General features: G+C 45.0%; 1 protein-coding gene across 2 annotated transcripts; it reads left to right on the top strand.

Moving 5' to 3' along the window:
• The first annotated feature begins 2803 nt into the window (after nucleotides 1-2803).
• prkd1 (protein kinase D1) lies at nucleotides 2804-25488 on the top strand. Of its 2 annotated transcripts, XM_067242879.1 has the most exons (20): nucleotides 2861-2968; nucleotides 12671-12809; nucleotides 15993-16124; nucleotides 16482-16645; nucleotides 16939-16962; nucleotides 17319-17523; nucleotides 18120-18197; nucleotides 18422-18620; nucleotides 18774-18897; nucleotides 19117-19194; nucleotides 19278-19435; nucleotides 19555-19673; nucleotides 19821-19873; nucleotides 20622-20694; nucleotides 20868-20974; nucleotides 21598-21759; nucleotides 22146-22244; nucleotides 23430-23697; nucleotides 24957-25042; nucleotides 25261-25488. In XM_067242879.1, the coding sequence occupies exons 1-20, from the start codon at nucleotides 2942-2944 to the stop codon at nucleotides 25486-25488; spliced, it is 2523 nt and encodes an 840-aa protein (XP_067098980.1). In that variant the 5' UTR covers nucleotides 2861-2941. The 2 variants fall into 2 exon arrangements, with proteins under 2 accessions (XP_067098978.1, XP_067098980.1); XM_067242877.1 differs by lacking the exon at nucleotides 16939-16962 and having other exon boundaries at nucleotides 2804-2968.
• The last annotated feature ends 1264 nt before the right edge of the window (nucleotides 25489-26752 follow it).

The raw sequence follows: 26752 nt of genomic DNA, 5'->3' as shown, positions 1-26752 counted from the left end.
GGGTCAGATTGCTGAGCGGTTAGAGAATCTGGCTATTACAGTAATCAGAAGGTTTTTTCGATTTTCGGCTGTGCCAAATGACGTTCTGTCCTTGGGCAAGGCACTTCACCCGACTTGCCTTGGGGGAATGTCCCTGTACTTACTGTCGCTCTGGATAAGAGCGACAGTAACTAAATGTAAAAAGGCTAACTAAATGTAAATGTTAAAAGGCTCAAGACGCACTTGTTCCGGGAGTACAACGGTACTTAGGAATGGTTCGCTTGACCCGATGTTAGTTTCCTCAAGGATCACAATGACTCTTGCTTAGAGACTTGTTGCTCTTGTGGTTAGTGGTAACTGTTTTAAATATTTGTTCTTGCTGTGATATATTGTTTTTATTATTGTTGCTTGCTTTTTTCCACAGGTACACTTGCACTTATGGCGGTTCATGTTGTTTACGTAATTGTAACTTGTTTAACTACATGCTCTTATGGTTCTTCCCTTTGGCACTTACTTTGGTTGTTCACAATGTGTGCTTCATGTTTTGGCTACTCGCGATGTTTTTTGGCTATCTTGTTGTTATGATCCATGACCTATGCACTTTGTAAAGCTCTCTCTTGGAAGTCGCTTTGGATAAAAGCGTCTGCTAAATGAATAAATGTAAATGTAAATGTTATGGAAGTAATTTAGCAGATGCATTTATCCAAAGCAACATGCAAATAGTGGAAATACAAAGTACAGAAGAAAATCAAGGATAAGAAATGCATAGTTCTAACAGTATTTCAGTGGTTAGAGTCAAATAACATTCTGTGTTTTACCAGACAGTGTGCAGCAATTGCAGAAATGATACACAGTGCAACAGCAACATCTCAACGACAGTGCCACAATAACATCTTAACTACATAGTTCAGTGCAAAAAACTAACAAATAGTGTAATGTAATATCTTATGCAACATCAAGCACTTTGGTGGGTGCAGTTTCTTATGAGAAAATGCTACAACAGGATCTCAAACACAGTACATACTTAACCACAAGACACTGGTTTCTTGTGAGAAACACAAATGCACAGAGCAATGAGCCTGAAAGCTGTTCATTTTAGCATTACTTCTTTACTTGACAGAGACCTCATGTTGTGACTCACTTTTACTGCCAAACCTGCAGCCCAATTCATAAGAGCTCACCACAACCCCCATTCAGAACAGATCTGCTGAAGTCACAGACCGGGGTCCTTCCTCTGTAGCTGAAACCACTTTGTCCCTTCGAGGCTGAACACCAGGGGGAGGGGGGGGGGGGGGGGGGGAGAGAGAGAGGGGGAGGGAGAGGGGGGAGGGAGGGTCCAACGACTGCTGTGGAAACGTATCATGAAGGCGACTCCCCACCTCTAAACAGAATTCCAACAGTTGCTGACATGAACCTAATCAGACATCACTGACTGACACCATTGCTGCTCTTGCTGTCTTCCAGTATTGACATTTTGGATAGTGTTCATGAGTGAAGAGGACACACACAAACTGGGTCATAAGATTCCTATACACTCTTTATGGTATACAGTATCTGCAACCAGGCACTGTATACCTTATGCTGAGTCTCTGAGACACAAAACAAAGCAAAAGCAGTCTGTCAGAAAAACATTTGTTTACATATTAGCATGTAAACAACTAAAAGCAAAGTTAGGTTAATTAGGCGATGTAAAGTCATTAACATATCTCTGATTTGTTTATATTAATAAACAATTAAAATAAGTCTGTCTGACATGTTGCAGAAGCATGGTCTGGTCTTTTAGTGCGAGTGCTACTGGAGTGTGTGACTGTGTAAGTGTGATGGGGCTCGAGTGTGAGTGTGTGTGAGAGAAGGTCAGAACTTTTGTGTGTGTGTGTGGCTGCTGGGTGAAGCGTGGGAGGAGAGGCATCAGCTGCTCTGTCTCATAGCAACAGCCTCACTCTAAACTCTCTCGTTGATAACATGCCAACGCTTCACACACACACTCACACACGCACACACACAGACAGACAAACACATCCAAACACACACACACACCATAGGGTAACTTAAAAAGAGATATACTGTATAGTACAGAAGGGTATACTGTCATAAGTAGACTACGACTGCTGGAGCACACACTGAAAAGGGTTATTTCGTCCATTTTAATGCTTCGACACATTTGAAAATATTGTTATAGAGTATTTTTCAGCTAATGTATATGTTTTGTAAATTGAATTGCTCGTAGGCTAATACCACATTGAACCGACATAACTAAATTGTATATCTATAAAGATTTGCCCTATCACTGTTTAAATATTCACTGAATCTCTAAGCCTCTCCTATCTAGGTCAGGCAACACTAAATCTGCTATTGTCTCATTAATCAGTTCAGATTTTGAAGTAGAGGTTCTATCCACATGACATAAATGATGAACGTTCCGTAAAAAGCGCTCTGTCGCTGGGTACAGATCCTCCGCGCGCCCCGTCCTTCCCCGCTGCGCCCTCGCGCATCACTCTGCCTATTCAATGATGAGAACTCCAGCAGCTATCAGCCAAGAGGCGGGCTCAGTCTGATCACAACTCAACATTCTAACATAACTGACGTCTATGGCTCCATCTTCGCCTCTCACCGCTCGAAAATTACTTATTATCTCTCCAACCGCTAAGCTTTTTCACACGTCCTATATTTTATTTTTTTTCATTTTTCTAATCATTTGAATTCATGATTCGCTTGAAGAATTGAAGTTTGAGTTCGACTCCGTTATTGATCATTTAGCAGTTACAGATATTTTATATCTTAATCTCTGACAAGTGGTTATTATTTTGTCTCAAGGGAAATTCATATGAGTGTGCCTCCGGTGATCCGGCCGCCGAGTCCCCCCCCGGGGGCGAACGGCATCTCGTTCCAGATCCAGATAGGACTGAGTCGCGAGCCTGTCCTGCTGGACTCATGCGACTTCAGCCTCGCGCAAGTCCGGGAGATGGCATGCTCCATAGTCGACCAGAAGGTACCGTTACAGTCGTCACTTTGGTTACGGTTAACTTTGTTCCCAGGCTTCACAGTGGACTATACAATCAATTAACTTTACAAGTAGGCTAATGTACTTTGTTTGGTAAAAGCCAAAAAGTTATTCAACATATGTAATGAACTGGCATACAGAGGTTGCCGACTTTTCTTTCTACGTAGGTGGTCAACAGACCTAAAGAGTCAGACCTATAGGCTATTTATGATGAGCGTCACCTACAGCCTTTAGTAAACAGATAAATAATTGCCAGCCATTTCAACAACTGTGTTAAAACTTACACTGATTATTCAATAAATCCTCTATGCTTGTTATCTGAATTAATATCCAGCTGTATTGAAGAAATAGCCACAACTTCAAACAGGGCCTGCATTGGAAACACACAGGCTAATTTTAAGCTAACTACCAGTCCTACAGTGGCCAGTCCCCTACTAGGACCCACAACTATTAGATCACTGGACCTTACCCATTCTGGGCTGCAGTCTCAATTGGTTGTCATCCACAGTTGTAATAGTAGATTATGTGTCTGTGGCTGTCATGGCGTCTTTGTAGAACTACAACAACGCCATTACAGCCACAGTCAAAGTGTTACTAGGCAGTCAAAGGGAGACAGCACAATGTATTTTAATGTTAATGCATGTGTCTGACATGAATGTTACCCACCAATGATCTGACTAGTAATGGCACTGGTCAGGCCATCAGGTTACCAGTGAACTGCAGTAACATAACAGCTTTCTGCAAACATGATGTGAAATTATTATTAGCTCAAAAAAGTTGCCTGTGATTTCTACTAAAACTATCAAGGTTGCACCTATGTCATATGCTGTACTATGGGTGTTAACATTCTTTGTTGTTTTTTTAGTAATCAGATGTGGCATGGCATTGCAGGAAAAACACCTCACCCTGTCCCTGGGTTGTCAGTGCTTTCCAGAGGTGTGTGTGTGTGTGTGTCTGTGTGTGCGATGGTACAGTATGTGTTGTATGCGAGGCGACGGGATTAGGTATGTTCTTAATTAAAACAACAGGTCTCCTAGGAGCTTCAACAGGCCACCTCAACACCTCCCAGATATGGTGTGTGTTTCACTGAGGATCCCTCTTGTGTTTTCTCATCAGAACTCTTAGAACACTTAACACTTTAAATAGTACAAGGTGAAATGGTTAATGTGTACATGTGTGTGTTTGTGTGTTTGTGGGTGATGCATATGACAATTCTAAGCAGTGAGGGGAGGTTGGTGTTCAATTGTTGTGTCAGGGAGAGACTGGAGCTCAACTCCTTCCTGGAATTCAACCAATCACCAACCTTTCTTAAGATTGAAGGACTGGTTATGCCACTTCTTTACAATACTACTGTGCTGTTGGATTGACAAGAACATGCTGCATGTAGCCAAAGCAGTCTGGATCTGCAGGCAGTTAGTATTCTTTACCTTAGAATCAATGGGGCTAAATGGTGTATACAAGTATGTCATCTTTGTCTAATGGTAGATCTTAGCTGGTGACCAGGGGTTTGCTTACACAGGACAGCCAGTATAGTAAACCCCTCATCCTCAGGTACAGTCATGTTTTTGGTTGTGCTGGATTGTGGGCCGTCTTTGGCACTTGAGTGAATGCACAAAGCACCCCAAATCATTTTCATATAATTGCTCTTGAGAACACGACCAGAGAACCACACCAAGGAGAATGTGACGCAAACACTGACGAAGCTGTTATTATATTCTGTTTTCACATGCATCTCAAACAGTGTGATTTTCAAGTGCGTGTGGAAAATATCAAGGAGTCGAAATTACAACATTTAGATTCCGCTCAATTATTTCTAGTGATTGCTGCATGCTGAAATGGATACGCACCGCATGATGGCCGTCAAGGATGCAGGCATGTAAACAACCAGAGCCGAGGGTGTGCCATGTGTACCATGTGTAACCCTGAGAGTGGGCTGGCTGTTTGTATACAACCCACTGTGATCCTCCCCTTACGCTGTCCCAAAAGAAACCTCAAAATCACACCTCGCACCACTTCTAATTCGCCTCCTTCCTTTCTCCAGTCCCCTCGGTAGGTAGCCTAAGATGCTGTTCCAAAATACCCCCCAACCAGATATTCCTTTCTTTTTTCCTCTGAATTTCCCTCCAATTTTCCCTCCTCCTCTGCTCCTCCTGCTCGGTCTTCTTCTTCTTCTCTCTCTCCCCCTCAGTAGGCAGTCTAACAGGCCGATCCATCAGACCTTTAAAGCTCAACACTATCAGCTCTAATTAAAGAGAGCTCTGCTTGCACCTTTTCACCTCCCCACCTCTGCAGCGGTCTCTGAGCTACAGGGGGGTGATGACCTTGCTGGTGGGGGTTCTCCCCTCCCAGTTCAGAGGCAGGAAGGTGAGCAGTGCACAGGGATGGACTCTGCAAACCCTATTCAACCTATGAGTCTGGTTCTAGAGAACTTTTAACCGTTTTACAGGTAGGCCCAACTGCAATTCCCACAGTGGATAACTTTCTTAAACTGCAGTCAAGTCCTTGAACTACAGTATAGCTTAATTTTTCCATTTACTATTCAAACAAAGCCGTTAGCAATGATTCTTCAAACCTTGATTCCCTTGGAAACCCTGATTTATATGCAGTTCTTTATCTTCTCACTCACAGCGGCGTGTCAACCAGAGAAACAAAAAAAACTATTTGAGATTAGCCATGGATGCTGCTTCTCAGTCCTGGCTCACATAAACTTCTCTTATGGTTAAAATCTTGACATCGGCTGTCTGATCAATAGAGGCTAATAGCAGTAATTGGCTAGACAGGAATAACGTTTTTGTACTAAATCTGACTGTAATATGTCTGTGTGTCACCGCAACTGTGCTAACACTGAAACACTTTTCATTAGAAACCCTCACATTGCACACATTTGGGTAATAAACTGAAATTAATCTCTTGTGTTTCGTAAATGCGAAACATTAGTCAAATGTTATCCAGTTAAAGCTTACCGCACCTCTCTCCCCAAGGTAATAGGAATGAATTAGCTCTATTAGATTCTGTGGTCAGCTTCTCCACATTGCTACCCTGCTTACAGAATAGTCCCCAGTTGCTTGGCAACTGATTATGATTGCCTGTGAAGTATCCATTTGAGTGTCATCATCTGACAAGGGATATAGGCTGGGAGTGTGCTTGTTGTAGGGGTGGGGGGGGGGGGTGGGGGCCTGATGCTAGGAGGGGGTTCACTGACAGTAGCTAACGCAAGCACACAAGCCCATACAAACAACAAAGTACACGCACACACACAAACATGCACAAAACCACACACACACACAGACAGAAGATGAAGGTTGTATGTAGCATCTATTGTGGAGCAGCTGTTTGGAAAAGCATTCAAAGCAGTGCCATGTAGCATTATTAGCATCATGGAGGAGATGCTGTGTAAGAGCTGAGAGGCTTTGAGGCTCATGGCCCCTCTCCATCCATCCGACAGCAACGAGAGCTCTCTTCTTCTCGGTCTGGCGGTAGAATGAAAGCCCTTCTCTGGCCCTCTCCTGCTAATCAGCCCGAGAGATGTATAAGACTACATTGAGGACCATTGTGTTTTTCCACAGTGAATATTCATTAGAGACAGAGGTCTTCTCTCTCTTCAAGAAGAGAGGATAGGCAAAGCTCTGGTCATTAGACTGCCATTGTACTTAGATACTTAGATTAGTTAGTTAGATTTCAACCCAAGTAGAGGTGATGTTTGGATATTTTCCTCTTGTTTGTTTCCCCCCCGACTACCCTCACCAACGTACCTGTTGCACTGTCCGTCTTTCTCTAATACCCGCTCTTGTTCACGCTCCCGCTCAATCTTTCTCCGTTTAAATGTGTTTAATTACTGCCGTGATTAGCTAGGTGAAGACAGCACGACTCAATAATTAAAATGACTAAAAATAAGAAATGTTTCCTGTTAATGTGCGGTGCTGAAAGGTTAGTTTACTGTGGTGGCAGGCACTGGAAAACACAATTACCTCCCCAGTGGCTGAGCGATGCTAGCTAGCGTGAAGGTCTCTGTTACCACTGCATCTGTTATTTTTACTCTGGCTACACCAAGAGGAGAAAGTTACTTTCAGAGAAGACTACTTTCTCTCTTGTCTCTTCTTCTCTCTGCGTGTTTCTAAAGAGTGTCTCTGGTGTTGAAAGAAACAAACACAGCTTACTTTCTACAGACCGGCTAGCTACTTTGTCTTCATGGTTTCTCTGAGGTTGTTTTGATTGTTGTCCAGGTGACACAGTCACCTGTTCTTTTTTCTCCAAAATGTGTTATATATCATATTAATGTTTAACCACTTGAACCTCACCACGACTGTTTAGTCTGACAGGAAGTAGAGATCTCTCTTCCTGTGTCACTGGTGCAGCATCGCTGATCGCATTGAAGTGTTCCCTCCATTGTTTATACATGTCTGTGCAGGTTCACTGAACTGAGTTAGGAAGTTGAATTAGATTGAGCACAAGAGAATTATATGTCAGATAGTTATTCTGCTAGTTGAACCGTTTCAATAATATCAGTGATTGCTACTAATATGTAGTCTAGAGTGTAATTTCAAGAGAATGTGCTAATTTCCATAACCTGTTTAAAGTAGTTTGACAGAACTCTGATGTTATTAGGCTACAGTATATTATTCTGCAAACCAGCTTCACACTATATATCACTCCCCCCCCCCCCCCCACACACACACCTCTCCTCACCCTGAAGTCTGTACTGTGGTGTGTGTTAATGAGAGCAGTGTAGAACCCTACCACACACAGTCAGATGCACACAGAGTCACACACAGTCAGACACACATACATACTGTACACACACACACACACACACACACTCACACATACACTCTCACACAGTGCAGTGTGACTATGGCAGAGGAGGGGGCCATGCCATGCTAGCAGTGCCCCATAACTGTAAAATACTCTCTAATAACGTGTGAACATTTGGCTATTAAGGTGACAATGAGATTTTTAAAAGTGCTTTTTAAGTGATCTATAATTAGATAGACTCCACAAGTCAAACTATTAAAGATACAATTTGTGTCTTTTTCAAGTGTGTATGGTAGATTTATACAAATAAATCTTACGCTGCCCTGATATTAATTAATGAATATGATGTGTGATATACTGGTGTGCAGTATGTGACGTATACGTTTCCGTCTATATACTGGTGTACAGTAAATGCTGTATAAGCTCCAGTCTCAGTAGGCCTAGGAGAAATACCTTAATATCATGCTGATATGGAAATACTGAATGACAAAGGTGTGCTTCTATAGTTAAAGGTGAATCTACGTCAAGGGATGCTTCATTCTGTTATGATCAGCCAGCATTATGGCACTTCGTCCATCTTGCCCTACAGTCTCCTCCCTGTCCAGTTTCAGGCCTCCATTGCATTTCCCTCCCCCCTTTCTCTACCTGTTCACTGTATGAACATGGGCAGGGGTAGGCACAGTGTGTGTGTGATAAGTGTGTATTGGTTGATGTGTGTGTGTGTATACCAGAGGGAGGCAGGGCAACAAAGGGGCCCAGTGGTGTAACAGTATTGACCCATGGTGGTCACACCACAGTTACAGCTAGAGAATGACAGGCGACAGCAGTCTGTGTGTGAGCCAGCTGGACGCAGATAGAATGGGCAAGAGGGTTGGGAGGGGGAGTGTTGCTCATACCGCTGGTCCTACCACACTGGGATAATGCAGTAGGTTAGAATAAAATGGAAGAGAATAGACTAAAATAGACTGACAATAAGCAGTCAAAGAAACAGTTGAATAAAATAATGAACAATAAAACAGAACAAAATCAGAGTAGAAGTTATGTATTTTCCGAATGGATCAACAGCTATGACCATTTTTTTTTCTCACAAATATCCATTGCCAATTCAACTAGGCAAATGACCCGGCCATACAGCGAGCATCCATAGACCAAGTCAGAATAAACCATTGGGAAAAAGTACATATGGGAGTCAGGTGGCTGAGCGGTTAGGGAAGCGGGCTTGTAATCAGAAGGTTGCCAGTTCGATTCCCGGCCGTGCCAGATGACGTTGTGTCCTTGGGCAAGGCACTTCACCCTACTTGCCTCGGGGGGAATGTCCCTGTACTTACTGTAAGTCGCTCTGGATAAGAGCGTCTCCTAAATGACTAAATGTAAATGTAATGTAAATGTTTCTGTAGTTCGTGGCAGCATGACACCCATGGACACCATGAAAAGTTCCCACTGCTTCATTTCCGTAGCATAGAACAATTGAGCCACAGGGACTTTGATTGTTTGAACAGTAACGTGACCTTCAGTGTAGTGTGATCGCTCTCCCTGGGGACCCATCACCTCCCCAAGGCACCTGTTTGTGACCCTCCTTGCCCTACGCAGGCTACTGGCGACACACTCAGAGCAACTGAACTGGGATCTTAAGGCTGACCTTTGATAATGAACTCTTCTCCCTGCATGGTACCTTTCTAATAACCCTGTCTGGAAAGGCTCCGTGTTGTGCCATGGTTTGGAGATATTAGCCTTGGAAAGGATATGCTGATCCATATACATATGGCTGGTAGGCATGTTGGCAGGCAGGCAGTTAGACAGGCAGGGAGTTAGACAGGCAGGGAGTTAGACAGGCAGGCAGGCATATAAGAAGGCTGTCTGGAAGGAAGCTAGGATGATCTGGTTGGACTGGTTGGGTCTCTCATCTGGTGTCAAGCACTCCGACACATTTAGACAGTACTTGACAATATTAAAAACCCACACCACACATGCAACAGACACCTGTCCTGGTTGAGGTCTTATAAATACATGGCTCTGAGTCTAAACATCTTCTGCGATGGCTGAACTAACACATGTTTCCTGCTGTGTTAACAGGGTAGCAGGGAATTTTGTATAAGCGTTTATGTAACCTGCTGTTGATGGGAACAGATACAGTTCCTTCTCACTGGGTACACACTGTAGGTGGAATGTATTGTAGGGGTATTATAGGGTTCTCTGTATTCCTTGAGGGTTTTACGTTGGTTTAGGTGCAGAACTACGGGGCATCCATGAAGCCCTCTGTGACTATGCTTCCAAAAAGGGCTATACTATTTTTCCGGATGTTCTTTGATGGTCTTATAATGGAAACATAAACGTGAGCATGGCCAACATGACAATTGATGAGATAAAAAAAAAAAAAAAACCATTTGAAATGTACTTAAATTACAAAATGTTCAAGTTCATTTTTAGTTGTTTTTTTGTTCTGTTTTTCTAGCTCATGTCTGGCTTGAGTGCCCTGATCAGAAAGTGGAAATCACAGGGTGCACTTCCTGCGTCCCAGATGCTCTTGGGTATATTTAATTCCCACAAATCTGACCTGCCTATGAGGGTTTCTTTATTAAGTCCATCACAACGTGTCATGCTCTGACCTATTATATTCTGTTCTATTCTACCCTGCCATACTCAGTGGAAGAAGAGATGGAGAAATACTTTTGTATATTTGTTTGATGTTTTTCTCTCTGAGTAGATAGTTACAGTGTGGGTGGAGCTGGGTGTTGGCAGTTAGAGAGACCTGCTGATGATTCATTCCACCTTGTGAGCCTCCTCTCCTCTCCCCCCTCTCTGTCACTCTCTCTCTCTCTCTCTCTCTCTCTCTCTCTCTCTCTCTCTCTCTCTCTCCCCACCCTTTCCTCCCCTTCCTCTCCTCTCCCCCGTCTCTCTCTCATCTCTCCCTTCCTCTCCTCTCCTGACCTAGTCCTTTTGTTAAGAGGGAACACTCATCCCACTTATTCCCCTCTCAATACCACGCATACACACGCACGCACACACTAAAGCCTACAACAAACTACAAACACAACAGCAGAACACAACTAAACCATCTCTCTAGGCTGGTGTCTGTCAGGTTATCTGCAGCAATATTAGCAACTTGTAGCACCATCAGAGAATCCAGTGCCTTTTGCATAGTAATAGCATATTATACATGTCTCAATAGGCTGTGTGAGTGCATGTGTAAATGCGTCTCTAAGCTTGTCAGATAAATGAATAGTGGTCGACGGCAAGAGAACCTTGGTTTCCGCTGCCATGACAACACTACTGTTACAGTGGCGTTGCTGTCATGGCGACCTGAGAGCCACACACTTACGTCTGTGCATCTTTTTGTGTCCAACCTGATTTAGCCTGAGGTAGGCAGAGAGCAGGGAAAATCAATGCTATTAGTGAGAAAGACGAAAAACAGATCTGGAGCTTGCTGTTCTTCCTCCAGCTATTTTGAATGGGCAACATGCAACACTATTGACTAAACTATTACTATTCAAATGTCAGTTACCCTCAGGATCAGGTTAATTTAATATTACAAACGTATTTTTGTTACCTGCTCTTCAGGAATTACTGCTTCACAAATCAGTAACACAACTCAGACATCTGGACTGACAAAAAAAGAAATAATAGCCTGGCTTAGCTTTGTGTGTGTGTTTGGTGGTGTGGGTGCTATTGACTAGAGAAAGAAAAAGGATTCTGGGAGTTTAAGGACATGTGACTTGTTCACTGGTCAATGATCAATGTCTGGCTGGTTATGGCTATAGAGGAACTGGACCAACGTATACTGTAGCTGCTCCATCACTGATGTAGGATGTAGACTGGTCTACATCCTGGATCACCCTGACCTCTTCCAGTACCCCCACTGTCTCTCTCCGACATATGGCTTCTCTTAGAGGACAACATGTTAAGTCAACTTTGCTCTGAAATGTTCAGTAATTGTACAATACATTTAATGTATTATATACATGCACTTTTTACAAAGTAATAAATCATAATTCCACTCTACAGAAAAAAATATTTAAACGACTACCATAATGTTAGCTACTTGACCGGCTGATAATATTCTCGGATTGGCCATGTGCTGTTGTGACTGGGCTCTGGGGAGATCAATAGCGTGTGATTGGCTGTGGCGGTTTCCTGGGCCCGCTCACAGGTCAGTCGATATGTTGCTCTTCTCTCTGCCAGGGGATTGATCTGGTTGCTGCTGGAACTGTTAATCTTACACAGAGAGGGTGTTTGGGCTTGTGGGTTCCACACTGGCTTGCTCTGGTTTCTGTTAATGTCGGAAGGTTAGACGCCTACAGGATCATATCGACATCATATTGTTCTTTATTTGATGACGTACACAGTTTTTAAGGATGATATGGTTAGATGTTGTACAGTATAGGTGAATCGATATCCATCTTTCTTAACAAGTCCAAAGCAATAAAATATAGGAATGACAGTTGCACATTCCTAATTCAAAATATATTTCCGTTGCATAGAGGAGTCTAGTCTGCTAGTACATTCTCCAGAGCAGTAGCCTAGCAGCGGATCCGGGGTGATTTCCTGGAACTCGTCCCGCTAACCAGATGAAGAACAGGTTCCATGTCTTAACAGAGAAATTATGAATGAGGGCTAGCCTTGAAGAGCGCTTGTGTAGTAGGCCAGGTTCACATATACTGTCATTTTAGGATGTCGCCCAAATCTGTCATGTTATGAGCTTTTCAATACGGTTTGACTTTTAGAATCTTTAAGCTTTAGATTTCATCGTCCAGTCACGAATAAATAAGATACAGGAAATAGTAGTTCAACAAATGGAATGAATAACAAAAAATGAAAGATGACAGTCTTTTTTTGTTGATTCCTCTACTCCAGTCCCATGAGGGTTTACTATAAACATTGACATAGTCTCTCCATTTCCTCTCTCCTCGTTTCCAAACCCCTCATCCCTCTCTCTTCTAGTTTCCCGAATGTGGTTTCTACGGGATGTACGACAAGATCATGTTGTTCCGCCACGATCCGTCCTCGGACAACGTCCTCCAGCTGGTCCGTTGCTCCTCAGACATCCTGGAAGGAGACCTTGTGGAGGTCGTTCTGTCAGGTATACACGCTGACACACACACATACACACATTGGCACTCACTCACGCACACAAAAACACACATGGACACTCACACACACGGGCGCACACACACACACTTCTTTGTGCCATGTTGTAAAATTGAGTTCTGGTGCAAACGACATGTGGCTGCACTGAGAAGGAGGAAGTGATGTCGCTTTGCGTTTGACACAGCTAAAGTGTTTTTCCAAACGCTCTGCGGGCGTCTCTTCTTCCATCAGCGCTCCAGCAGGTAATCAACTTCCTGCAACGGTGTATGAGGTAGACATGGGAGACTGACACCTCACATACCCCCCAAGTACACCCCACACTTGGGTAAGACTGGAAGTGATACTCTGTACACACACGCGAGTGAGCAGGTGCACGCACACACACACACACATTCTAATGCAGTAGATTTTAAAAACCTGTCATGACACTTTGTAGCGTGAGGGTTAGAGAGGTATCACATAAAAACAAGCTCCATCTCAAAGTGTGTGTCAGGTGAGTGATTATTGAATGAGACTTCACCCCAAGCTGAAGCAGGGTCCTAGGGATCCTGAATGTAGCCCAGGTTATTTCTGGATCTGGATCAACACAGAGCAGTATGTTGTAGAGAACGTGTTCGTGGTGAGTGGTAAAACACATGTTGTGTGGCACACAACCTACTTTGTGTAACTCAACACATACCACTTAGCTCACACCTGTTTGTAACTGCTGGAAATTGGTGAAAATTTGACAAATGTGTCCTTGGAGAATAATGTCCTTGGAGCACGTGATAACCATTGTAGTATGTGTAATTACTTGTCAAGTTGGCAAAAGGATACAGTATAGATGCTTGAGATGCAAACTGTAGGAGGGAAGGTAGAAGCACGTAGTAGCCTAAGTAACGTAACAGTAACAGTCTGCCATACAGCTTAACTACACCTGAACCGATAATGCCTTTGTAGACATTCAAGGAACTACCCCTTTCGAGGTGGGTAAAATAAACACAGAACTAATGTTGGGTTTCGCATTTGGTACATTCGCTCTCTGTATTGATAATTTCAAGGTTCGGCAGATAAAATAAACACTTTCGTGTACGTGTTAGCTCTGCCTGTTGTTTGCCACCAGGCTTCCTGTCAGCCTCTCCTGTCTCTCCTCCCTCTCACAGTATGATCATTTGGGCTGCTGGTGCACAGCAGTTTAATGAGTGTGAAGGTGGATACGATGCTAACAACACTTTAGCTGCCACCAGCTACGGGGTGTGAAGATCGTAGACTAGCTAACGGAGCTCCGTGCTGGGGAATGCAAACAAGAGCGCCCCGGAAGGTTGATCCACGTAAATATGGAGGGAGAAAAAAGGAGGGGGAAAGTGACTTTTTAGGTTCAGGAAGGGCAAAAAACATGTTTAATATTATACGATCATGCAGAGTCCCGCTAGAGTGAACAAGATGAATGCCTCAGCATGATGCCAACTTGTTTTATCATGTTGTGGCAACAGAGAAGCTCAACATACACAGACCTAGAGGATTACTACAACTACTAATTTCACTTCAGAACACATAAATAAACATAGGTGTCCTAAGACGCCATTGAACACACACACACACACACACATACTCTCTCTCTCTCTCTCTCTCCCTCCCTCCCTCTCTCTCTCTCTCTCTCTCTCTCTCTCTCTCTCTCTTTCTCTCTCTCTCTCTCTCTCTCTCTCTCTCTCTCTCTCTCTCTCTCTCTCTCTCTCTCTCTCTCTCTATCTCTCTCTCACACACACACACACTCATTTTCTGAAGCATGTAATGACGGTTTACAGGTTGTTCAACTTCTAAACATATCTTGGCCTTTAAACAAAAGGCAAAACAATAATTTGAATAAATGGAGGCAATTTCTCCCTGTAGAAAGTCTAATCAGGCTGCATTCTGCTTAAGCAGCAGAGACTAGCTTGGTGGAGGGCTCAGGCTCGGTGCCAGTCATCAGGCTCTCTGTTCCCATGCTGGGCTCCAACCCCCTTCAACGCTCCCAGCAACTCCTGCTACACACGGACAAACACGAGCCAATCAGGACCCTTCTCCATCTGTGGCTGACAGCATGTACAATCGCTAAACTCCGAGGACCCCAAGGACAAATACCTGTTTGTTTACAAACCATTCATTTTATTTGATACACAAATCATCTTTTCTGTTTTTTTTTCATATGGACTGGGATGGGGAAGGATTTTCTATTCTCTTGGCCTTAGTTTAACAATTTGAATGTTAATCTTGATACTAATGCAGAACATCTGGCTTTGATTAGTATATCTGAAACAGTTCAATCTCGAGATGTTAAACTAGCAGATAATGGGATCATCCCACGTTATATAAGACACACAGAGTTTCAAACAGGCTCTGTAGTGCTGGCTAGGGTTGAGTTAAGGGATCTCAAATCTGCTCCATCTGCTGTTCAGGCCTGTAGACACCAGGCAGGCCAGACCATCAAAATGTCTATCCAGGGCATCGATGAACTGAGGGCCTGGTGCCTTAGGTCTCAGCTGTGTGTGTGTATGTGTGTGTGTGTGTATGTGTGTGTGTGTGTTGGATCTTAGAGTAGTATTCTCCAACGTTGGCCAGATATGCAGCCATCTGGGACTGGGTGCCATTCCAGACACAGTCAACACTGTGACTTAAGCGCTGAAGAACTCAACAGCCCGTCTCTTCGTCCAAGCCCGTCCTCCTGCTCTGTTTTCCCAACACCAGCACAGCCCACCACCCTGCATCATTGATATTCTTACCACAGCGTCGCTAGGAGAGAGACATCACATCAGACTGTGAAGCCACGTGGCCTCCAGATCTGGCTGTGTTTCTGTGCTGCTACGCCCCAGTCGGACTGTGTCACAGAACTTCTCCTTAGGTCTCGTCTTGCCCTTGATTTGCATCATTATTTGTAGCATCCAGCCGTGGGGTCAGATGGCTGAGCGGTTAGGGAAACGGGCTATTAATCAGAAGGTTGTTGGTTCGATTCCCGGCCGCGTCAAATGAGGTTGTGTCATTGGCCAAGGCACTTCACCCTACTTGCCTCTGGGGGAATGTCCCTGTACTTACTGTAAGTCGCTCTGGATAAGAGCATCTGTTAAATGGCTAAATGTGTAACCACTGTGTTCTATGCTCCAAACCTTCATGTCTGCTCGTGGCCTGACGGCGTCTCTCTGTGTGTTCCGCTGTTTTTCAGCCTCGGCCACAGTGGAGGACTTCCAGATCCGCCCCCATGCTCTGTTTGTCCACTCGTACCGTGCCCCGGCCTTCTGTGACCACTGCGGAGAGATGCTCTGGGGGCTGGTTCGACAGGGACTCAAGTGTGAAGGTGGAGGAACGCGCGACTGTTTGACTTGTTTGGCGCTGTGTTGATCTGTCTCTCTCAATCTCTCTCCCTCTCTCTTAATCTCTGTCCCATCTCTCTCTCTCTCTCTCTCTCTCTCTCTCTCTCTCTCTCTCTCTCTCTCTCTCTCTCTCTGTTGCTCATTCTCTCCCTCTATTCATTCTCTTTCTCAATCTCTCTCTTCCTCTCTCTAAATCTGTCTCTTTGTGTCTCTGTTCATGTGTCTCTATCTCTCTATTTCTCCATCTTTCTCTCTCTCTGATTCCCCAACCCCCTATCGCAAAATAACCAGCTTTTATGCCAGCCCATGTTTCCTTCCCTGTCTGTCTCCCTTCTCTTAAGGCTGTGGTCTGAACTATCACAAGCGCTGTGCCTTTAAAATTCCCAACAACTGCAGCGGTGTCCGTAAACGGCGTCTGTCCAATGTGTCGCTGACCGGCATGACAGGGCTGACCATCACTCGCTCCAACGATCCCTCCCCCAGCCCCTCAGACGAGGCCTTACTGGTGAGCCACACACGCACACGCACACCCACACACAACACATGCACGCACACACACACAAACAGACAGTGAGACAGACACAAAAACACACACACGTACACTCAAGCCAAATAGTCTAATAACCTTGCAGAGCATGCTTCTGCATTGTGGAATCTGCTGATGTTATTCTAGAAGGTGTCTGGTGATGGTTGCACTTTCTTTCGAAGCCTCTGATGCATCCTCTATTTGACTTTCTCCCTTTCCTCCCTCTCCTCCCTCTCCTCCCCTGGGTCCTTCCATCCCGCCTGCATGTCCAGTCTCCTGTCAGTCCCAGCATAGAGGTAGGCAACACTCTCTAGCCCTACACCACTCCTGCCAGTGAGCGTGTGTGTGCCACCCCCATACTGGAGCAGCCTGTGTGCTACCAGAGAACTATCAGGGAATAAACTGTAGATCTGTGGTCTTCAACCCTGGTCCTCATGTCCCACTGTCCTGTACGTTTTAGACTTTTCCCTGCTTCTACAAACCCAGATTCAAATGGACGGTAGTTATCAGGCTTCTGCAGAGCTTGATACCGATCCATTCATTAGAATCCGGTGTGTTAGAGCTGGGAAACATCTAGAACATACAGGACAGGGGGCCCTGGGGACCAGGGTTGAAGACCACTGCCTGACTAGATCCTATTTTCTGTCCTCAGCAGAAGACCCAGTCAGACATCTTTCCGGGAAGAGAGCGGAGGCTCTCCTCCTACATCGGCCGTCCCATTGAGCTGGATAAGATCTTTCTGTCCAAGGTCAAGGTGCCCCACACCTTCCTGATCCACTCCTACACACGTCCCACTGTCTGCCAGCACTGCAAGAAGCTGCTCAAGGGCCTCTTCAGACAGGGCCTGCAGTGCAAAGGTAACACCAGATGGACAATAGAGTGAGAAGCAGTTTAGACATTTTTAAGAGATGATATACTGTCTATCGTCCTTGTTGTATTTTGAATAAAAGCAGTTATAGCAAGAGCTGGAGAAAGGGGGATGTATAAAAGGATAGAGGAGGATGAGATGGAGAGAGGATGGGGAGATAGGGAGAGGAGGAGGATGAGAGAGTGAGAGGATATGAGATGGGGAGTGGAGGAGAGGAAGCGATAAGACAGGGAGAAGGGGAGATCAGAGAGAGAGAGAGAGAGATAAAGAAAGAGAGAGAGAGAGAGAGGTGGGGGTGGAGTCAGAGATCCTGCTGCATACAGGATGTTGTGTTAGTGAGTCATACCTGGAGCTCCACCAAGGTAACTCATCTGTGAGACGCTGCACAGAGCTCTGATATGAGAATATCCTAACTTCTACAGGGCGCTATCTGTAGACGGTATTCACTAGAAGAGGCCTGGTTAGACATTCTGACAGCAGGCCTCTCTCACTCTGTCCTTCTCACGCTCTCTCACTTAAACATACAAACAATATTCTCTTTCTTCCTCCTTCCTTTCTTTCTTTCTTTCCTTTCTTCTTCCTCAGACTGCAGATTCAACTGCCATAAGCGATGTGCTCCAAAAGTGCCAAACAACTGCCTTGGAGAGGTTTCTAAGAATGGAGGCGAGTCTTTCTGTGTCCAGCTGACATGGTTGATGGTAGACAGACACTGAGGATATTTGCTGTGTAAACCGAACCCAGCAGAAACGTTTTCTCTGCACTCCCGTCCACACATATCTTTCTCCATCTTTCCGTGTCTGTCTATGATCCATGGCCAGACACAGGCCTGATGATAATCCTTGTAATCCATCTCGCTGTCCCTCTTCTGTCCGTCCGTCCATCTGCAGACCTGCTGAGTCCAGGGGTGGAGTCGGACGTGGTGATGGAGGAGGGCTGTTGCAGTGACGGGGACGGCGAGCGAGGCGGAGGTCTGATGGAGGATCTGGAGGACAACATGGCGTCTGACGCTGCGTTACTCGAGGCGGGGCAAGGTGACCTGGCTGACCTCGGGGACCAGGACCTGGACGACTCCAACAGGGCCATCAGGTGACCTGTCTCACGCGTCGCATCATCTCCACTGATGACCGTGACAGGACAAGCGGCTTTACTGTGTTTGTTAGAGATGAATACTTCAAAGGAAATGTTAGGGTTAGGGTTTGAAAACTGCCAAAGCGTCTTGAACCCTCACTTCCTGTGCAGCCCGTCCACCAGCAACAACATCCCCCTGATGCGCGTGGTCCAGTCGGTGAAACATGCCAAGAGGAAAAGCAGCAACTCCATGAAGGAAGGATGGCTTGTCCACTTCACCAGCAAGGACACCCTGGTCAGTCTGGAGAGATCCCGTCCACTCACCTAACCCTTACATCTGTCCATAAATCCACCAGTCCATCCACATCGATTTGCCTAGTTCTCTCAGAAGTTCCTGTAAGAAAGTGTTTGACAGTGATCTGATTTAAAAGAAAATCAGTTGTTTATACTGGCACTTAATAAAAAATGTTATAAAAATATTTGTTTTCCCTTCCCTGTCTGTCTCTCTATGCAGAGGAAGAGGCACTACTGGAGGCTGGACAGCAAATGCATCACCCTGTTCCAAAACGATACAGGAAGCAAATATTACAAGGTATAGGCTCCCCCTCCTCTGTGACATGATGTGATTGGTTCAATAGCAAATCAACCATAAAAATCAATTTCCTATTTGGACAGGAAATCCCCCTATCTGAGGTGCTGTCTCTGGACCCAGCCCGGACGGTGAACCTGCTCCCGGAGGGCGCCAACCACCACTGCTTTGAGATCGTCACTGCCTCTCTGGTCTACTATGTAGGAGAGAACCTCCAGAGGTCAATTCATCGTCCTACAAGTCAGCATGTCCAGTAAGTATGCACGGGAACAACCTCGTTTGTGACATAATTTGTGTGTATCCCCCCCCTTCTCCCCCCAGGTCTGGCGAGTGCGGTGGGGGTGGGATGGGTCGCCATGGCAGCATGCTGGTCAGTGGGGTGGGGCAGGATGTGGCCAGGATGTGGGAAATGGCCATCCAGCACGCCCTCATGCCCGTCATCTCCAAGGGCATGTCCCATGGATCGCGTCACGCCGGACACAGTATGTGACCCCCCAAAACACATGAGATATAGACTACACATGCACAAAAGCACATACTAAATAGACACACACACACACATACACACATACATACGCACAGGCACAAAGAGACAAAAACTTGCTGACTGTGTGTCTTTGTTCCAACAGAGGATGTGTCTGTCAGTATATCTGTGTCCAACTGTCAGATCCAGGAGAATGTGGTGAGTAGACAATATTCTGCTTCAGTCAATGTCATTTGTCTCTACAACTTCCACAATGTCTGGAGGTTACTGTAGATCTAGTGGTCAGATGAGGGGAAATACCATCAAACCATATGAATGTGATTTGAATGTAAATATCCTTACACAGTATCTACTATATTTACATTTTAAATTTACAGTTAGTCATTTAGCAGACGCTCTTATCCAGAGCGACTTACAGTAAGTACAGGGACATTCCCCCCGAAGTGCCTTGCCCAAGGACACAACGTCAGTTTACATGACCGGGAATCGGACTGGCAACCTTCGGATTACTAGCCCGATTCCCTCTCCGCTCAGCCACCTGACTCCCCTATATGTATCGTTCACCGTGGTTGAAGTTCCTCTCTGTGAGGTGGCGTTAGTGTTGGGGGATGTGTGTCTCCTAGCTAGCTGTTTCTGCAGTCGTCCCCAAGCAGTGCTGCGCTGTAGCTGCGTAGCTCCCAGAGGTGAGCTCATCACTAAGAGCCACAGATACAGATTATCTTGATTGCCCGTTCAGGCAAGGCGTTACCATGGTTTCCGATGGCAAAATGGATAACAGTGATAACAGTGACAGTTTCTTGGGCGTCTCTCTGAAAGTCAGAACAGGACTCTGGGCAGGAAGCTGTCATGGGAGGAACCAGATAAGATAAAAGAGATAATATTTGTGATGTGATGTGTCATTCTACGTCCTGATGCTGTGTTTTGTTTGTTTTGTTACCCCTCACAGGATATCAGCTCTGTGTATCAGATATTCCCTGATGAGGTTCTTGGTTCTGGACAGTTCGGGATAGTTTATGGAGGTAAGGACTCTACATCGCTAGTCTTCATGCTGGAGCCTTGTTGTCAACAGTGTTCAAATTCTCTCTTTCTTTGGTCACACTGTGAAGATGCCTCCCTAAGAGTACAGGCAGGTAACTTACAGCACGTGCACTGTAACATGCACTTGAATGCTTCCATGTTTTCTACTCTGCAGGGAAGCATAGGATAACAGGCCGAGACGTTGCGATCAAAATCATCGACAAGTTACGTTTCCCAACCAAGCAGGAGAGCCAGCTCCGAAATGAGGTGGCCATTCTTCAGGTAAACACGCATGTAAACGAGGTGGCCATCTTCCAGGTAAACAGGCATGTGAGCGTACACAGGCCCCCTGCCATGTAATGCCCTCCGCAACTGGGAGAACGGAGAGCGGAGCCTCCAGAATATGAATGCTGATAATGAGGTGATTATGATGACAGCACTGTGGGGGTGTGATCACCTGTCAAGTATGATCCTGCCGCCTAACCGAGGTTCTCTCCAGTGTTCTAGAATCTTTTTAGTTCATTCACTCAACAGCTGGAAACATCTCAGATATCTCACCTGCCTTCTAGAACATTTTAGTACTCTGCTCATGGATGGATTGATTCTTTAATTTTTGTGCCGTGCACAAAAAGGGCCTAACTCTCGTGGGTTTACAAGACAGCAAAAAAGTACCAATGCGGTGGTCGAACATCTCATTACATTTCATTAAATTACTAAATTAATGACAATTATAACATTATTAATTACGAGTTATTTTACAGCTTGGCCTCAAACAAAACATTCTGCCTTTTCTTTTTACAGGACAAAGATTGGAGTTCTTTGTCCTGTGTTCTAGAATAGTTCTGTCCTCATTGGTTTTCTCCCATTCGTTTTCTAGAACTTGCGTGCTCTGTCCTGTGTTCTAGAACCTCCACCACCCTGGCGTTGTCAACCTGGAGTGCATGTTTGAGACTCCGGAACGGGTGTTTGTTGTCATGGAGAAGCTCCATGGCGACATGCTGGAGATGATACTGTCGAGTGAGAAGGGAAGGCTGCCTGAACGCATCACCAAGTTCCTCGTCACACAGGTAAGCCTGGATGACAGGCTGGCTGCCTTGCAGGCGACACACACACACACGCATTCATGCACAAATGCACGCATACGTACACACACACCCACACTTACACACATACACCCAAACACACCCACAGACATATATGCTCACACTCTTATTTTTGTTTGTTTTACATGGTCAGTTACATGTCACAATGGCTCATGTTTGTTGTTTAGTGTTTGTGTGTGTGTGGTGGACCTCCTGTGTTAGACTCTACAGTACAGTTCCATACACACCTCTGCTCTACAATCGTCATCAATGTCTAAACCTTTACAACCGGTGCATAATGACTTCTTTTCACTTGTTTAAACACACTTAAACTGTGTTTTTCTTTCTGTTTTGTTTGTGTGTTTTTACAGATTCTTGTAGCTCTCCGTCACCTTCATTTCAAGAACATAGTGCACTGTGACCTAAAACCAGAGAATGTCCTGCTGGCTTCTGCCGACTCCTATCCTCAAGTAAACACAAATACACTCACGCTTACTGTACACAAACTCCAGAGGATCACACCCGAGCAGGCAGAAACAGAAACAGTTATTTCACCTGTTTAAACATGCTCTTGTATATCTGTCAATATTGTGGTCCTGTGGAGAAGGGTTGCAGGCGGCAAAGCTACGATTCCTTTTCTAGTTTTCTATGTGTCTTGATTTTAATGATATACTCCTAATTATCCTCCTGTTCTTTTAACTATCCTCCCCCTCTACCCTCCCCCAGACTGTTGCAGTGTCCTTGGTCCTTTACATAGTTAGAATAATTGACATTTGGGAATGACTGGAGTTGTGTATGGTAGAATTAACACAGATTCTCACAGAATGACCAACAACAAACTGAAAATGTGTCTTTTCTTTTTTTTTTTTCTCAGCTACAGTTATGCAGAATGAGCTATATTCCAGATTCTAAATATTCCATAACAGTCTATGTTCAGTGTTTCACTCCTTATATGACTCTGGTCTTTTCCTCCTGCTCTGAAACAGACATTTCCATCTGTGTGCTATGTAATAATGATAGGGCGCTTCAGAATGTTTTGTACGTTCATCCTGAACATAAACAGTTTACCAAGAATAGCCTGACTGTCCCTTTTCTATTTGCAATAACATAACTGCTAGACTGTCTGGCTTTTTAAGGGCTATGAGTAGACAACCCAGGAGGAATCCTCTAACAATACTTTATTTCCTTCATTTCTCCTCGCTTTCTTATATAAGTAATCTCTTTGCAGGGATTACTGACTGCAAAGAGTAGTCATTTTGGGTGTAGTCCAGGCAGGCTGAAAAGAGAGCAACTATATTGGATGTAGTCCAGTCTGACTATACCCCTGACCAAAGTATTTTGTCCAGTAAGAGAAAGCACTTGGAGAATCATTAAACAATGTACTGTCATTTCTTTCTCTGGTCCACACCTCCTCTTCTCTTTCTCCTTCTATCCTCTAACCCTTTGCCTTCTATTCTCTTCCTGCTATCCTCCTCTCTCCTCCTATCCACCTCCTCCTATTATCCACCTCCTATCCTCTTCTCCCTTCCTCTTCTCCACACCTTGTCCTCCTCTTCCTCCCCTTCTTTTCCTAATCACCTCCTATCCTCCTCCTATCCTATCCTCTCCTCCTCTTCATCCTCCCCTCCCCCTCCTCCTCCTGTAATCCTCCTCAGGTGAAGCTGTGTGACTTTGGCTTTGCCCGCATCATCGGGGAGAAGTCGTTCAGGCGGTCTGTGGTGGGCACGCCGGCGTACCTGGCGCCAGAGGTACTCAGGAACAAAGGCTATAACCGTTCTCTGGACATGTGGTCGGTGGGCGTCATCGTGTACGTCAGCCTCAGCGGAACCTTCCCCTTCAACGAAGACGAGGACATCCATGACCAGATCCACAACGCTGCCTTCATGTACCCCCCCAACCCCTGGAAGAAGGCGTCCCAGGAAGGTGGGTGACCGGAAGGAGAAGGCAAGGAAAAAGTCCAGAGAAGTTACCTTGAAATACGTCACACGTACAAGTACATTGGAGCAACAAGAAAAAATCCCTTTTATCAAATGGTGTTGATGCCATTTGATGCTGGTTTGGGCTGCTGTAGTTTGTGTTTGTGGTCAAAAAGCTTATTTTTACAGGTGAAATTAATTCGAAGTTTATTGCAGCTCCAACAAATAGAATGATGATTATTTTGGGTGTAATCTGTAACTAACTTAATTAAACAAAAATATAGTAAAGACAAAAAGATTAACCCACAGAGCATCTCCCAATTCTACAAAATCTTTCTCCCTATTTCTACTTAGTATATCTATCTAACCAGGCTCCTTAATTATCCTTCTGAACGCTTGACTATGGTGACTCGGATGTCTTTTTATAGACAACTCCACTGTGTTTGTGTGGTTGTAAGCTAGACAAGCAAGTACTTACCAGGGTGAGTCACTATTATGTTTGTATGAGGGAGGCTGCATAGATGGCTAACTGTACACGCTGTTCCAACTACACTGGGGGTGAAGAGAGGACGCAGTCTACAACATCAATCTTGGCTGCGCCGCCATATGGAAACAAAGCTGGCATGTGTCACATGTATCATGTCCTCAGATGAGAGAGAGAGAGAGAGAGAGAGAGAGAGAGAGAGAGAGAGAGAGAGAGAGAGAGGGAGAGGGAGAGGGAGAGGGAGAGGGAGAGGGAGATCATTAAATGAGAGAATGGAGAAAACAAACTCAATTAAAGTGTGTGAGAGAGGGAGAGAGAGAGAGAGAGAGAGAGAGAGAGAGAGAGAGAGAGAGAGAGAGAGAGAGAGAGAGAGAGAGAGAGAGAGAGAGAGAGAAGAGAAAGAATGTGCCTGAGAAGCAAGAGTCCGTGTGTGAAAAGTTGAGAGAGGGAAAGGAAAAGGGGGATAAAGGAGGCCAGGACCAAACCAGTTCTTGTGTCAACCCATTCATGTGAATAACACCAAGCCGTCAGGCTTCTATAGAAGACAGGGGCCTCAAGGTCACGGATCCCAGCTGAGGCTCAGAAAACTGTGACCCCTTAAGTAACGCTAACATGATGTTAGCTTTGCTCATTAGCCCCTGCTGGCTCCTTATGAGGCCCCCCTGGCCTTCTGCAAACCCAGTTACCTAGACCTCATCCCAGGCCCCTGGACAGACCCAGATAGACCCCTGCCCAGACCCAAGCTGGGTCCCAAACCTGACCCATCCGCTTTGTTGTTGCAGCAATTGACCTCATTAATAACTTGCTGCAAGTCAAGATGAGGAAGCGCTACAGCGTTGACAAGACTCTTAGCCACCCCTGGCTGCAGGTGAGACGCAATTACACTATCTGATATTCAGCACAGTTAGATAGTAGAGTCATCAATATGTAATATTTAATACTGAACTTCAAGCTGTTGTTTTGTTGTTGTTGGTGCTATTGTCATATTTTCGTAGTTGTTGTTTCTGTGTGTCTGATCATGTTATGGCATGTTATGTCATGTTATGTCGCGGCACTGTTGAACACCTCTGTCTGTCTTGTCTCCAGGACTACCAAATGTGGCTGGACCTGCGTGCTCTGGAGGGAAAGATGTCGGAGCGCTACCTGACCCACGAGAGCGACGACCCTCGCTGGCAGCACCACGCCGAGCAGAACGGCCTCATGTACCCCGTCCATCTGGTCAACCCGCATGCTGACGTCAGCGAGGGGGCGGAGCCTGAGGAAGGGGAGGAGGAGGAGATTGTCACCCTCAGTGACCGAGTCAGCGAAATGTAACAGACTTACGAGAGATCAAAGAGCATTCCGGCAGTCTCTGCAAATAGTATTTCACCCCAAGTGTGGAATGTAAACACAGTCGCTACCTGCATTCTAATTCCTCTACCATCTCTCCTACTGAGCAGGTTCTGGGTGGAATATACATAGTCACTGTCTGTTCTTTGTCCTAGTCCACTACCTGTTATTCCCTGGCAGAGCCAGTTTTAACCCTTTTTGCTGCCTTCGGGTCACATGACCCAAAGGTTCATAACGAACCATCGTTGTGTTTACCCAATTTTACCCAATACAAAAACAAATAAAAATAATTTTCTTTTAACCTTCGCAATGTGGAGGGTCTGAGACAGCCCAACGCTTAAAAGAAAATGATTCACTTTGTTTTTGTATGCGGTAAAGTTGTCGCAATACGACGGTGGGTCACAATGACTGATCGGTCACAATGACCCGAAGATAACACAAGGGTTAAGGGAATATTTCAGGGCAGTGACCAGTCAGAAATTATTGATGTATATTATGAAGTTAATTTACAGCTAGTTTGTTCAATTAAGATGTGACTCAGACATAATCAACTGGGTTGGTAAGAAGAGTTTCTGATTGGATGATGCACAACACTTTACCCCTCTAGGGCTAGACCTGAAATGTTTTGCCCCTGGGTGTCAAGTTGTTCTGCTTCATACATGATATGCCAGACACAGAACAATAGAATGGATACAAGCATCTGTTCTGACACCAGTCCTATGCCTTATAAATCTGTGTAAGGTGTGAATTAGGATGCAAGTGTGTTCCTCTACCCGTTTTGAAAGCTTTCTCTCTCAAATCACATCATCATCAAAAACGATTTCGTTTTCATGTAACTTGTTTTAACTTGCTTGAGAGAAAGAAAAAAAAAGCTTTACAAGAGACAATAGCTACTGACAGCCAAGACCCAACCTCAGATAAAATGTTGCAGACACAATTCTGTGAGTAAGCGTCTCCTTTAGACGTTAAAGTGTATGCATGTCATGAAGGTGTAAGTTCAGTCTTCTACAGCCTATTACCCTCTCGTCACCTCACCTGCCCTCCTACCTACCCTCAGTCAACCACCAAACGATGCTGAATAATTGATGAAACCAAAACTGTTCTTCACTGTGCCTGAAAGATCCCACGAGACAAGCAGCTCAGGGATCACGCGGGGTGTTACTCTCAAAGAAGAGGTACGTTAACTGCAAAGATTGAATGTGCCTGCTAAACGACACAGTTTCATTATTTTCATTTTCAAATACTTTAC

This window comes from Osmerus mordax, chromosome 9 (assembly GCF_038355195.1).
Source record: "Osmerus mordax isolate fOsmMor3 chromosome 9, fOsmMor3.pri, whole genome shotgun sequence".
NCBI classification, from domain to species: Eukaryota; Metazoa; Chordata; class Actinopteri; order Osmeriformes; family Osmeridae; genus Osmerus; species Osmerus mordax.
Note: the sequence above shows the minus strand (reverse complement) of the source record. Positions and strands in the feature narration are given on the sequence as shown.